This window comes from Eleutherodactylus coqui, chromosome 7 (assembly GCF_035609145.1).
Source record: "Eleutherodactylus coqui strain aEleCoq1 chromosome 7, aEleCoq1.hap1, whole genome shotgun sequence".
NCBI lineage: Eukaryota > Metazoa > Chordata > Amphibia > Anura > Eleutherodactylidae > Eleutherodactylus > Eleutherodactylus coqui.
In genome coordinates this window covers 78628292-78643483 of record NC_089843.1, presented here as the reverse complement: position 1 = coordinate 78643483, position 15192 = coordinate 78628292, and the positions used below count along the sequence as shown (strand labels likewise).

General features: G+C 43.6%; 1 protein-coding gene across 1 annotated transcript; it reads left to right on the top strand.

Moving 5' to 3' along the window:
• The first annotated feature begins 3106 nt into the window (after positions 1 to 3106).
• On the top strand, positions 3107 to 10126 carry CLRN2 (clarin 2). Its single transcript, XM_066574635.1, has 3 exons — positions 3107 to 3359; positions 6334 to 6513; positions 9861 to 10126. The coding sequence occupies exons 1-3, from the start codon at positions 3107 to 3109 to the stop codon at positions 10124 to 10126; spliced, it is 699 nt and encodes a 232-aa protein (XP_066430732.1).
• The last annotated feature ends 5066 nt before the right edge of the window (positions 10127 to 15192 follow it).

Below are 15192 nucleotides of genomic sequence, written 5' to 3'. Positions count from 1 at the left end.
AGGGCCATAAAGGGTATGTTTCTGAACACAGGACAGACAGGGGTATTCATTTTGTGGTGTAAATTCTCATTTTCATGTGCACTATAGAAAAAAAAACCTGCCTTTAAAATGACATATGTGCAAAAATATGAAATTTTATTTTTTGTCCTCTAAAGTGCATTAACTCCTGAGAAAAAATGGTGGGGTAAAAATACTCCTGACCCCCCTCAGTGAATACATTAAGGGGTGTAGTTTTTAAAATGGGGTCATTTGTGGGGGTATCTATCATTCTGACACCTATGAGCCTTTGCAATCTTGGCTTAGTGTAGGAAAACAAAAGTGTTTCTCAAAATGTTGATAATCAATGTTAAATTTGTACATCTCCGAAATGGTTAAAAAAAACTAAAGTTTCTTGAATGTGCATCTAGAATAAAGTAAACAGATGGAAGTATATATCTTATCGAAAATCTGTACAGTATGTTTGCACATATTTGAGATATTGCAATTGAAAATGTGAAAAAATGACAAATTTTTAAAAATGTGCCCAATTTTGGTGCTTTTAATAAATATACGCAAATTCTATCGGACTATCTTTACAACGTAAATTAAGTACAACATGTGGCAAACAGTGTTAGAATCACTGGGATATGCAACACCTTTATAGTGTTATTCCATGTTAAAGTGACACATCAGATTTCCAAAATTTGGCTTGGTCATTAAGGCACAAACAGGCTTGGTCACTAAGGGGTTAAAGGAATATTCCGATATCAGCGTTTAACTGAGATGGGAAACCTTGGGCGTTTCCCGACCAACTCACCGTGGGACTTTCTTAAAGAAAATCTGTCACCAGGACAGACATTTTTAATTTAGGCCATCTGCTAGCCCAGAGACAGACTCCAATTAAAGATGTGCCACAAGCGTCAGGCAGGGGCAGGTGTATTGTGATGGGTAAAGCATAATATAGTCAAGAAGCTATGGGTCAGTAATAGTGTGTAACAAAGCCAGGTATGTGGTACTGGTATACAGGTATATGACACTTCTGGGTTGATACGGTCCAGGAAGCATTGTTGGTGACCCTAGCTGTCCAGGGGATTTGTAGAAGTATATCCAACATCACAGCTTAAAAGCGTCAATTTTTCTTCTGTCTACTATCCTCAATGTCCACGTCTCACCGCCATATGTTACAATCGGGAAGACGTGTCCCCGCTTGTCTTCTGCATCCAGCTATTCCCCGCTCCGAGCGCCTGGCTGTTATACAGCCAAGCGCTCCGAGCGGAGGATGCAGAAGACAAGCGGGGTGTCTTCGCTTGTCTTCTGCATCCAGATGTCTTCTGCATGGCGCGCTCAGCTGTTATACAGCTGAGCGCTCTGTGCCAGGTATGGAGAATAGAGCTGGACCGCTCTGTTATTCATACCCAGCTGTTATCAGGGAACAGGATACAGCTGAAACAATAGTATCAGCTGTATCCCGCTGTGAATCCCTGATAAAGCACACTGAAAGACAACGATGAGCGACGGCTTAACGAATACTGCACGATGTCAGTGCAATTACACACAACGATTATCACTCAAAAGACGCTTTTGAGTGATAATCGTTGTGTCTAAATGGGCCTTTAGATAAGTGATGACTCTTCCACCTATTTTCAAGCCAATATCCTAATCATTTAAGTCCAGCCGCCTCATGATCATTTCTGCATAGGGGTTGAAAAGAAAAGGAGAGAGGATGCATCCTTGTCAGGTGCCCTTCTTGATCTTGAATCTTTCTGTATCCCCATACCTGGTTTTCGCTGCGGCTTCTTGATTGCTATAGAGGGACCTGATTAACATGATGAGGTGCACTGGTACTTCCACCTCCCTCAGTGCTTCCCAAAGCTTATTATGCTCAACGCAGTCAAAAGCCTTGGTGTAATCAATGAAACACAGGTAGAGCTTCTTATGATACTCTTGCCTTTTCCATGATCCACTTCAGGTTTGTGATGTGGTCACGGCTCCCTCTGCCCTTGCGGAATCCAGCTTGAACATCAGGAACTTCCTGGTCAAGGACCCCAAGTGCTTCTGGATGATTTGCCGAAGCACTTTGCTGGTGTGGGGAATCAGAGCGATTGTTCTATGGTTTCCACGGTCCTTGACATTGCCCTTCTTTTGCAGTGGGATGAAAACTGATATCTTCCAATCCTTTGGCCATGTTTCATTCCACCAGATTGTCCTCCGGCATAGTGTTGACTGTGTAGCATAGTCATTAGAGATGAGCGAGTATACTCGCTAAGGCTATCTACTCGAGCGAGTAGTGCCTTAGCTGAGTATCCTCCCGCTCGTCTCTAAAGATTTGGCAGCAGGCGGGGGACAGCAGGGAGGAACGGAGGGGAGATCCCTCTTTACAGACGAGCGGGGAGATACTCGGCTAAGGCACTACTCGTTCGAATAGTTAGCCTTAGCGAGTATACTCGCTCATCTCTAATAGTCATACAAACTTAAAGACATATACCAAAAAAACATAGCTACATCAATAATACTTTGGGGTTTATAAAACCTTGAAAGTTCTGATGTCTTTTATAGTACCCTATTTATTACAAAATTAATCAGCACAAGATTTAGTTTGATTAAAGCAAATGGCATTTAAAGATGGCGTTAACTTCATCTATCTAATAGGGAAGGACAGTAGAGTTAAAATGAATGCAAAAAGTTGGGAGTCTTGGACCATTTTAAGCCGCGGACAGAAAATTCTAGAATATTTTTCGGTATTCAAGGGAACTTTCCTCAGTATGTTCTACAGAAGATGCAGAGTAAGAAATCTAACAGCAATTGTCATCTGAGTATTTACAGCGGGCACAATACAGCGCCTGATGAAACACTAGCAGAGCCCTGCAGATAGGGTTACTGCCTCCAGGATCCAACCTACACCAGTGTTACACTCTGCTGAAGATCTTCATTGCAAGATGCCTCTCTGCCTACAGCCTGTGTTACAGGGATTACCGCATCTCATTCCTGATCCACGGTTTCCAGCCAAGTAACATAAAGCTAAGGATGGAATATTCCCAGGATGTGGCTCTCCAGAGATGTGTGAGTGGTAATACGCAGTGTTGTTACTGCATGGCAGTGCCAGGGATGATTTCTTGAAAATTTTATAATGCCTGGGTGCTTCAAGAAAACTATATTCTCCTTGGCTTCTGCATTAAGTTTTGTGTCGTTCTTGTTGATCATTGTTGCCATGGCGACTCAAAAATGGATGACGGGGAAGACCCTATGTCAGACAGGAGTTGATTTGGTCAATGCCTCGGATCCAGAGCTGGTCAAATTTATTGGGGATATCTACTATGGACTTTTTCAGGGGGGCAAAGTGCGCCAATGTGGATTGGGAAAACGAAGGTTCACATTCAAAAGTGAGTAGACGTTTATTGTCCTCTATTAAGACCATTGGAATATTTTATTATTGCTTGGTGTATAGACATGTGTGTCATTTTTATACCTAGTTTTCTGATTAAAGGGAATCTGTCACCAGGTATGAGCACCATAATATAAGTTACGGTTAGCATATTGCAGGTTCTCTGGAGTCCAAGGAGGTATTTCTCACACTTATCCGGCCCCCTGATCCAGTGCTGTCACCCCTGAGAGTCAACACGGATTATGCAGCCGGACTACTGGCTGCACGATATGCATGCACACTTTCATAGCAATCAATGGAAGTGCGTGTGCGCAGCGGGCAGTCAGCGGTCTGATCCACATTGACTTTCATGAGGTGATGGCGCTGAATTGGGGACCCGATAAGTATAAGAAATACCTCCTTGTACTCCAGGGAATCTGCTCTATGAGCACCATAACTTAGTTCATGGTGCTCATACCTGGTGGCAGCTTCCCTTTAAGGAACATGTTGTCTTTAAATGAAGAAAAAAATAATAAAATGTACTGTAAGTTACTTAATTCTTTGTTTCCAAACCATGTGACCGTTGAAGATGAAAGGTGCTGACCAATAATAACAGCCAATGGCGTTACTATCAGTTACAGATGACAACCTGTGCTGAATTTTTTTGGGGGGGCGCAACCCCCAGCTCATAAGAGAACACAATATACATTTCACTGATAGGCAGTCTGATTTTGCACAAAGCAGAAAGATAGTAGCATACCCACACCAGAACAGATCAATGAATACATAACTAAGCTTATAACATGTATGCAACACGAACCAATCTCAGTACATAAATATAGCACCAGAACCAAGCTCATAACATAAATACAGTAGCAGTACTAAGTGTGTCGTGGAGGTGGAGATAGGCTGACATTGGTGCTTCAGAACATCAGAGGGAGGAGACAAACCAAGGTGAATGATTCCAGTAGCTCAGCAAGTCACTATAAGAACAAAGCCCTATACACATGTACAGTATTTACATTACTTTTATACTATTCACATATATACATACATATGTGTGTTCTATCCGCATGCTAGGCAATTACTAGATTATTAGAAAACATAAATACAAGCAATCAAGATTATTAACCCCCCAATCCCTAATGTGTGATACACTTTAGCTTGTATTTCCCTCCATTCATCCTGCAAACATCTTGCAGGTTTTTACAAAGCAGATGGATGCTGTTCATATTTTCTGCCCCGATGTTCCTGTTCGTCCCAAAGGTGTTCAGTAGGGTTCAGGTCAGCACTCTATGCAGCCAGTCCAATCGTGGAACATCCATATCCTCAAAGCAACGTAAAACAGCATTAGATTTGTGACAAGGTGCGTTGTCTTGATGGAAGTGTTGCTGACCATTTCCAAAATATTGCCACATTGTTGGCTACACATTATTGTATAGAACAGGTGTGTCAAATTCGCAGGCCGCATGTGACCTAGGATGGCCTTGGATGCTGCCCAAAGGAAGGGAGGCCTGCGCATGCTGGATTTAGAGGAGGGGAAGCCACAGGCGGTATGTGGCTGTAGCTAGCAAACAGGCTCATATGTATGACAAGGTAGTAGGCGGCATGGAGGCGATTCTCCTTCCTGTTAACCCGAGTCCTGACTGCTCCTATCCAGTTTTGAAGTAAGGATGAGAGTCGGTGGTCTCATCTTGCTCAATCGATGCTGTGTTCTCCCTCTGGTGTCAGAAACGGGCCTGTGGCTGCAAACTGCATGTCATTCTGGATAGATTTCTCTGTCCAGGCTTGCATGCAGAAGCAGGCACTGACTCCAATCTGGAGTCCATATAGCCTCACGGGTTGTTTGGAGGACGATGGGGGTTGCTTCGAAGACTGTGGAAGACAATGGGGGATAGTTTGGAGGACAATGGGAGATAGTTTGGAGGACAATGGAGGATAGTTTGGAGGACTGTGATGGATGATCGGGAATAGTTTGGAGGACTGTGATGGATGATCGGGAATAGTTTGGAGGACTGTGGAGGACTTGGGGGTTGTGTGGGGAATGAAGGGGGCTGTGTAGAGGACAATAGGAGTTGTGTATTTAATGTGTGGCCCAAGACAACTATTCTTCCAGTGTGGTCCAGAGATGCCAAAAGGTTGGACTCCCCTGATCTAGAAAGCCAAAGTACAGCTCCATGTTCATCATTCCTATCACTACAACCAATAGACCATGCCACGGAAAACATCCACAGATCATTATTGAACTGCTGCCGTACTTAACTGTTTGCACAACATACTCAGGCAAAAGGTGTTCTCCCAGGCATCCTCCGCACCCAGGTATATACATCTAATTTATTGATGGAGTAGTGTGATTTGTTACTCCATAGAACGTTTTTCTATTGCTTAACTGTCCAATGACAACATTTTTTCCACCACTGTAGATGCGCCAATGCATCTTCTTTGAAAGAACTCACCAGATGTTTGCAGGATGAATGGAGGGAAATACTAGCTAAAGTGTATCAGACATTAGTAGGAAGTATTCCACAGAGAGTATCCGAAGTCATTAGGGCCAAAGGATCCCAACTAAGTATTAACATATGTAAAATAAATACCACTTTTGATTCCTGTTCAGGTGTCCAATTAACTTTGATAGGATAATGTACAGTGACACCCAAAAAAAAGGTTCTTTAATGTGTCAACATAAAAGGCAGGTCACAAAAAATGGGTTTTTGGCTAGTTAGCATGAACTTGAGTGGGCAACAGATAAAGTTATTGGTACGGTACTTCACTTTATCTCTAGATCCATTTTATTGAACTAGAAGATATAGAGTAAGAGGGTTATTATATCCCAGCACTCCAAGTAAGTCTAATTATTGGGCATTGTTTATTTTGGCTATCCAAAATGTAATTCAGAACATTTCATCTGTTTTATTCCTTTCTATTGTAGTCTATATGTTAGAATGTTTCTAATACCAGACGTGTGATAAGAGTATTATGTTTTCTACTTACAGTATTTCCCGATATGGTGAAAGCACTGAACACCGCCCTCCATGTGATCATTATCCTCTTCCTATGTGCAGCCATTTCTTTTGCTCTCATCAGTTTTGGATTTTGTGTATATAATGCTCTAAAAGTCCCATATCGGTCCATTAAGGGTCCTGCAGGTATATGCCTATGGAATTTCATTGCAGGTAATTCATAATTTGACATTTTCAGAAATCTGCTACATGGCCCTCAGAGATGGAGGGTCCGGCCCTGGTTGTTCCCATCTCCGTTGCTAATGTGAACCCCTACAGAGGTTCTGCATTATTAGCAAAGGGGCCTGGAATTAGCCCAGTGGACCATGGTGTGGTGAGGGAAACATAAGGCTCTTCTGTCCTGGGTGGCAAAACCCACCATAATGGGATGTCCATTTTGTTGTTTGGTATAAGGCCCCTTCTGTTCTACGTTCACCACTATGTACACTACCAGGGGCAAAAGGCAATTCAGAGAAATGATGGACATTGCACCTGCACTTGCACCACTTCAGGAATGGTCCCGGATGTCCAGTTTGCACTTGAGGTTTGTCCATACTTACTATACGTACATTAACTCTTTCCCTCCCCGTAACATATATGTAAGACATGGGTGGGAAGGGTTTCTCAAGGAATGACATACATTTAGGTCATATGCATATTCATGAACTGCAGCCTAGCCACACCCACCCCACCCTCCAGCCATTGGCAGCTCTCTTTCCATACACAGCAATAAGTAGTGAGCTGTCAATCAGTGGCTGGCGAGCAGGGTGGGTGTGGCTAGCCTGCAGCTCATGAATATCCAGGACTGCATGTGCTGCTACTGATAAAAGGCAATTTTTCAAAAACTACTGCACAGATGTACATAGCAGAACATATCTGGCAGACGTAATTGGCGTGACTGTCTTTACCTTGTGCTGCACTCAGAGGGGTGCAAAAAGATGGTGACTAGAGATGAGCGAATGTGCTCGTTTAGGACAATTACTCGATCGAGCATCGCTTTTTTCGAGTAACTGCCTACTCGGGCGAAAAGATTCGGGGGGCGGCGGGGTGGAGCGGGGGTTGCAGGGGGGAAAAGGGGGGAGCTCGCTCTCTCTCTTTCCCCTCCACTCCCCACCGCAACCCCCCGCTCACCCCCGGTGCCCCCCCGAATCTTTTCGCCCGATTAGGCAGTTACTTGAAAAAAAGTGATGCTCGATTGAGTAATTGCTCTAAACGAGCACAGGCGCTCATCTCTAATGGTGACAGAGTCTCTTCTAGTGCTAAACTAGGTTGTGCCTCTAAGGGATTGATACTGGTATTTTATTGAGCTATAAAGATGGAGCTACTGCAGCGTCCGAGGATAGAGAGATGACCTTGTCACGGGGCTTTACGGTCTCCTCCCTAAGGGTAGCTCGGGACCCAACCTTGACATGGGGAGATCACAAATGGGATAACGATGGTAACGGAGTATTTGTCACTCGTGACGCCAATGTTCCATCCTCTATGGTGAAGCCTTGAGATGAAATAAAGTAGTCCACGCAAACAGAGTGTCTTTTCTGAACAAGAATCGGGAATGTTCAGCTCTGTTTACTTAAACGTAGATGGCCAATAACACTATAGCAGTACTTAAAGGGGTGAAGCAGGGAGAATTCACGGGATATTTGTACCTCTACAGTCCTAGTTATCTGTAGGAATTCACTCTCCTGGTAACTCTCTTTCTCTCTTGTCAGTTACTCACTGTCTTTCTCACTCTCTGGCGGTTCCTCTAGTTCTCCGGACACACGCGATTCTTGCGCGGCTTTTCCCGGGTCCGAGCTCATGCACTCCTGGTAGCTAGTTACTGTGGGGAGTTTCTCAGAAAGGATAGGCCCAAGTGGGAACAGCAGACCACCTTTCTGCCTCCTCCATGTCTTCCAGCCAACCGTATTCTCTCTCCTACTGACTACTCAACTCTGGTTTCTTTTCTGCTCCTGGATTCTCTAACTATCACATGACCACACTTTTATACCACACACAGGGCACCCATACACATAGCTGATGCATACAACAGACAAGACAATGCACAAGACAAACATAAAACATATATTCTGAGGTGCTGGAGGGGACCCCAAACTCTGGGCCACTACACTTCCTTTAAGGAGTCTTCAGAATTAGAAGGAAGGATCTGCTTTGAATCAGAATGCACCTAAATACCAGATACAACCTTTGGACACCTCTTAAAAACATTATTGTTATCTGTCCTGTCAGGCAGACTTTAGAATGCAGCATTTGACAGTCTGCCTCAGGTTGGGAACTTACCTTACCTGACTGTAATTATTTATGCTTGTTCCCTGGCTATCTCTTCATGCATCTTTCCAGGTGGACTTCTGCTTGCAATAGAGTGAACATTGACTCATTGACATGTTCCCTTTAGGATAAATTAATTATGATAGCATTTAACAAACAGGTTGACCTCTAATCTCTATAGATTGGAGATCCCCTTAACATTCCCACAAATGAGAAGAAAGTTTAGCTATCACTATATTGACCATGATGGAGTCCGTCAGGTTTCTATCGTACCATACAACATTTTCTCAGACAAAATAGCACAGCATGCTGCGCTGATGTGTCCGAGATTTTATAACATATCTGAGAACCTCTGAAGCAAATGTGAACAAAGCCATAGCTATCCTCTTCTGTCAAGTTGTTACAGGGGTATTCCAACTTTAGATACTTATGGCATATCCACAGGATGTGTTATAAATGTCTGACAGATGCAGGTTCTGCCTCGAGTATTTGCACCTCTCTCCAGCATGCTTGGCTGGTTTCGGGACTCGCATAGAAGCCATGGACATGCATGACCACCACTCTATTCAGTCTCTGCCCATGCGCTACAGCCAATGGCCACCTCATCATGCGAGATGGGGTTGGGGGACCGCCCCATTCTGAAGATAGTTGTGGATCACAGAGATGAGACCTGCACCTATTGGACATTTATTACATATCCTGTAGATATGCCATAAATGTCCCAGATGTGAATAATGCTTTAAAGGTTCTAGGTAGCCATTTCATAGATATATCAATTTCTGGGAAAGCTAGGGGACAACGTTGGCCTTTAGAGCACCTACAGTGGTTTTCACCCAGTTTTCACAGACTCCTGAGTGGCAAGTCTGTTTTCCTTTCCTTCCTTGATATTATTGCATAAGTTAGGTTATGTTCACATTGGCATCAGAGGGTCCATTGTGAGCTGCTATCACTGATGTACAGGACAATCCCGGATGAAATAGCGCTGCAAGCAGTGCCCATTATAGTCAGTGGGTTCCATTTGGCACTTTATGTGCCAACAGATACTATTTGAGGAAGTGTGATCTAGTCCCAAGCTGGGCAAGGCCCCTGTGAGAGCTAGAATAGAGGTCATATTGGTTTTTACTTCCAAGAAACAGCTTATTGGACATACTATAAAGATCACTACTGTATCATTGCTATTTTATCATTAGTAGTAGTACCATTGCTAGGGATATTATGTGAATTTCTAATACTGCACTTTACACTGTGTATTGCAGGTCTGTTCATTGTGTTCGCAGTCACCAGCTTTATAGCTGCTGTCCAACTTCACCAATTGACCGAGAGGATTGCAAACTTCCGTGAAAATGTCTTCAGAATCGTCATTCTTGAAGAACATTATGAAGACTCGTTCTGGTTGTGTGTGGCAAGTGGAGCGACTCATGCTTTTAACATGCTGCTCATGGCAGCGAGTACAATCCGCCTTCCTAAATTTAAGACAAAGACCGAGGAGGCAAATGTAACTGCGGAGGACATCATGTACTAGTCCTGTTTTTACAGCAGGATGTAGGAGCTGATATTCCATATTTGGTGCAGAAGCTCAATGGAAGATATAATGAAAACTTGCTTGTATCAAGTGACCCTTCCATGTAGACCAGTTGCTTCTCCATATCTTTCATATATTAATAAACTTCTTGTTTGGAACACAAGTGGATTCTTCATAGCTAATGGATTTCAGACTAGGTAGAATGTGTTTCTAATAATATTCAATAGAAACTCTTATGAAACAAGTTGGATGCATGAACTTTACTACATTTGATCCAAAATCCAGGCATGGATTCCAAACGTACTGGTGGCACCAAGCCTTCTATCGATTGCTAGTACGGTAACACCGCTAATGAGTGGAGACCTGGCATTGTCCTTTAGCAGCTCCATCCTTTTTTCTCGATAGATTTTAGTCTTCGTTAAGCAATCAATTTACCTAAAAACATTCAAACAGTGTAAAACACCAGTCCTGGGAGATGAATCCACTGTGCAGTTCCCCTGTTCTTACCAGTTCTCCTTCCTATGGCTGATAGAGCTCAACCTTAGGCCTTATTCACACTAGTGTTTTTATTGCGACTAATTTAGCCACGATAAAAAATCTCAACTATCTGAAACATTGGATTCAAATGTATTCGTTCAAATGGCCAATTTTTAGCCACATAAAAACGTTGCACCGGGAAAGATAGGACGTCAGCGACCAAATGTGGTGGCTATACACTAATTTTAGCCCGACTCGATTGTGGATTTTTCCTGTTCACACGATTTTTGGCTGCGAAGCTGCCAGTTTTAAAAACCATCACCCATGTGAAAGAGGTCGCAAATCCAGTCAAGTGATCTGATATGAGAAGATTGCATTGGTGTAGTCCATGGTGTTCGTCCATCACTGATTTGCAGACTGAAATTCTTTAAAAAGTTGGGATCAGCCAAAAATGAGAAGCATGGGGGCGGACGTTCCATAAAGTAATAAAAGAAGCTTCACTGACCAGCTCCAAGGTTGCCACTTGCTGACTCGTGTTTACTGTGCTGCAAGGATGATGTCACATGAACACATGTGACCACCACAGCTATTCATAGAATCATAGAATGGTAGAGTTATAAGGGACCTCCAGGGTCATCGGGTCTAATCCCCTGCTCAGTGCAGGATTCACTAAATCATCCCAGACAGATATTTGTCCAGCCTTTGTTTGAACACTTCTATTGAAGGAGAACTCACCACCTCCTGTGGTAACCTGTTCCACTAATTGATCACCCTCATTGTCAGAACGTTTTTCCTAATATTTAGGCCCCCTGTCCACGGGCATGATTTCGCCGGCGGTAAATCACTGGTGAATCACGCCCTCTGAAGCTTTCCATAGCATTGCTAAGGAAAGCGCCCAGCCCCAAGTCCACGAGCAGAGAAGCATTGCAATTCTCTGCTCGTGGCCGGCAATTCGCAGCATGCTGCGAATTGCCGCGATTCTGCGCGGTCAGCCTATTTATCAGATAGGCTGACAGCGGAGATCCGTCTGCTGGCTCCTGCTCCCGGGCGGCAGCTCCCGCGGCGGAGATCTGTCGCCGGATACCGCAATACTCGTGGACAGGGGGCCTTAATCTGTGTCTCCTCCCCTTCAGTTTCATCCCATTGCTTCTAGTCTTTCCTTGTGCAAATGAGAATAGGGCTGATCCCTCTGCACTGTGACAGCCCTTCAGATATTTGTAGACAGCTATTAAGTCTCCTCTCAGCCTTCTTTTGTGGAAGCTAAACATTCCCAGATCCTTCAACCATTCCTCATAGGGCATGATTTGCAGACTGCTCACCATCTTGGTAACTCTTCTCTGAACTTGCTCCAGTTTATCTATGTCTTTTTTAAAGTGGGGTGCCCAGAACTGGACACAGTATTCCAGATGAGGTCTGACTAAGGCAGAGTAGAGGGGGATAATTACCTCACATGATCTAGACTCTACGCTTCTCTTAATACATCCCAGAATTGTGTTTGCCTTTTTGGCTGCTGCATCACATTGTTGACTACCCAAATCTTTTTCACATGTGCTGCTGCTTAGCCCAATTTCTCCCATTATGTATGTGTTTTTTCTTTTTCTTGCCCAGATGTAGGACTTTGCATTTCTCCTAGTTAAATACCATTCTGTTAGTCGTTGCCCACTGCTCAAACGTTTCTAGATCTTTTTGAATACTCTCTCTCTCTTCCCTAGTGTTAGCTATCCCTTCTAGCTTAGTGTCGTTGGCAAATTTGATCAGTTTCCCCTCAATTCCCTCCTCCAGCTCATTTATAAAAATGTTGAACAACACTGGGCCTAGGACAGGGCCTTGTGGTACCCCACTTGATATATTCTTTCACTTAGATGTGCAGCCATTTATGACCTTTCTTTGAATACGATCACTCAGCCAGTTGTGAATCCACCTAATAGTTGCCTTGTCACTCCCATATTTGATCATTTTTTCAACAAGTATGGTATGAGATACTTTGTCAAATGCTTTACTAAGGTCAGGATATACTATATCCACCGCATTTCCCTGATCAACCCAGTTGGTGATTCTGTCATAGAAGGAAATTAGATTCGTCTGGTATGACTTGTTTGTTACAAACTCATGCTGGCTCTGGTTAATTACTCAATTTTCATCCAAGTACTTGCATACATGCTGTTTAATAATTTGTTCAAAGATCTTTCCCGGTATAGATGTCAGGCTCATTGGCCTGTAGTTTCCTGGATCCACCTCCTTCTCTTTTTTGAAGATAGGGACAACATTTGCGCTTTTCCAATCTTCTGGGACTTCTCTTGTTCTCCAGGAATTTTCAAAGATTATGGTGAGTGGTTCAGCAATTACCTCAGCTGCTTCCTTTAGTATCCTAGGATATAATTCATCTGGACCTTGAGACTTGAATTCATTTAAGTTAACTAAGTGTTCCCTCACTATCTCTCTGCTTATAGATAGCCTGCATTATTTTATTTCCCCAATAGCACAGGGAAGATCAGTTGATGTTCCATCTATTTTCTGAGAGAAAACAGATACAAAATAGGAATTTAAAGGTTCGGCCTTCTCAACATCATTCTTAACCAATTCACCATTTTCATCTCGTAGGCATTCAATAGTATCTTTGACTTTTCTTTTGCTTTAGACATATCCCTAAAATCCTTTTTTATTGCTTTTTGCCTCAGTTGAAAGCCTCCATTCATTATTAACTTTAGCTTTTCTAAGACTTGCCCTACAGTTTCCTGCCTCTACAGTGTACAGCAAGAGACAGGTAAAGCCAGTGATTGGCTGCAGCAGTCATGCGTGTCATTGCTGCGGCAAAGCTTAGCAGGGAGCGCTGGGAGATTTAGAGGATCGCAAGTGTTTCCCATTGATTTCAGTGGTAAACATCACATCGCATGGCATGTGAGGGCCATGCAATGTCTTTTAAAGTCCCATCAAAAACAATGGACAGGGTGAGGCGCTTCGAGGGAATGCCAAAAGATAGAAAAAACTATGATGGAAAAAAATCGTTAATGTGAATAAGTCCATTCAAAAGAATGGTGTGCATCGCGCAAGGCACAAAACTCTGGCGAGATTCTCACCCATATGAATAAGCCCTAAGGCCTTATTCACACAATTATATTTACGCTGCTATTTAGCCGCGTAACAAAAAAAAAATCACCCAAAAATCGTGACCATCTGAAGCATTGGATTTCAATAAATTCATTCAGATGAACGATTTGTGGGCGCATAAAAAAATTGCGCCAGGAAAAATAGCACATACATTTCCGGTGGCCAATTTTATATGCTATGTGAAAAGATTGGTCTTACCCTATCTTTTGCCGAGATACGCAGGAAGCTCCCATAATCTTCAATGAAAGCTGGAAAAAAAGGGATGGGGAGGGAGCTACCTGGCATACAGTGCTGAGAAAAGAACACAGTTGGCCCAATTTTACTTTTATTGGTCATTCCAAGTATATTACAGCAATCGATGGTTTTCATCACTACTGCATATTTTTTTGCCGACACACAAAAGCGGCCCGCATAAACGCTGAAAATACGCAGCTAAAGTCGGGACTTGATCGTGGCAATTATTCCTTCATGTGACAATACGGTGCGTACGGGCGAATGTAAAACCACATACGGTCATGTGAAGGAGGCCTAACTGTTTCCCAAATCTGCCCCACAAGGGTGGCTTCACACTGGCGAGGGATTCGCACGATTTCCCAGTGCTGCAAGGCTGCGAGAAATGCAAAATTATGAAGCCAATGGCTTCCAATGGCTCCATGCATATTTGTGATGTTTTAACGCTTGTGGTGCAGCATTAAAACAAAATCGTGGCATGTCCATTCTTTTTGCGATCTTGCCCATTTCTTCCAATGTGGCCAGTGGCAGCAGCGCCAGACCCATTAAAATCAGGGGACTCTCCGTGACGAGGATTTTCAGGAAGGGAGGTGCAGAGGGGTTGGGGGCTTGAAATATAAGCTCCCCCCCCCCCCCCCCGAAAATAATCAATAACTATAGAAATTAAAAATTAAAAATAAGAATTTATCATCTTAGTAGCGCTGTCACCTCTGGCACGTCATCTTGCAAGTCCTGGCACTCTTCTTCTGCTTCTCTTTTGGCCAGGGATTGAAAATCCCCGCCTCCTGAAAGTGCTGCCTCTGATTGGCTGAGCGCTGTGACCAATCAGAGGCAGCGCTCAGCATTGAATGACAGCATTGGTCACAGGACTCAGCCAATCAGGGGCAGTGCTTCAGGAGGCGGGGAGTTTCAATTCCTGGCCATTCTTGTGACCAATGCTGTCATTCAATGCTGAGCGCTGCCTCTGATTGGTCACAGTGCTCAGCCAATCAGAGGCAGCACTTTCAGGAGGCAGGGATTTTCAATCCCTGGCCAGAAGAGCAGCAGAAGAAGAGTGTCGGGACCTGCAAGAAGACGCGCCGTAGATCACAGCGCTACTAAAGTGATGTATTCTTTTTTATTATTTTTTATCTACAAATCCTTGTCACGGAGAGTCGTAAGCATCTCCCATTGATTTAAATGGGGCTGGGGCTGGCGCTGGCGTAGGAAACAATGGGAGAAGATCACTATCTGCTGCCGTGGCTGTGACA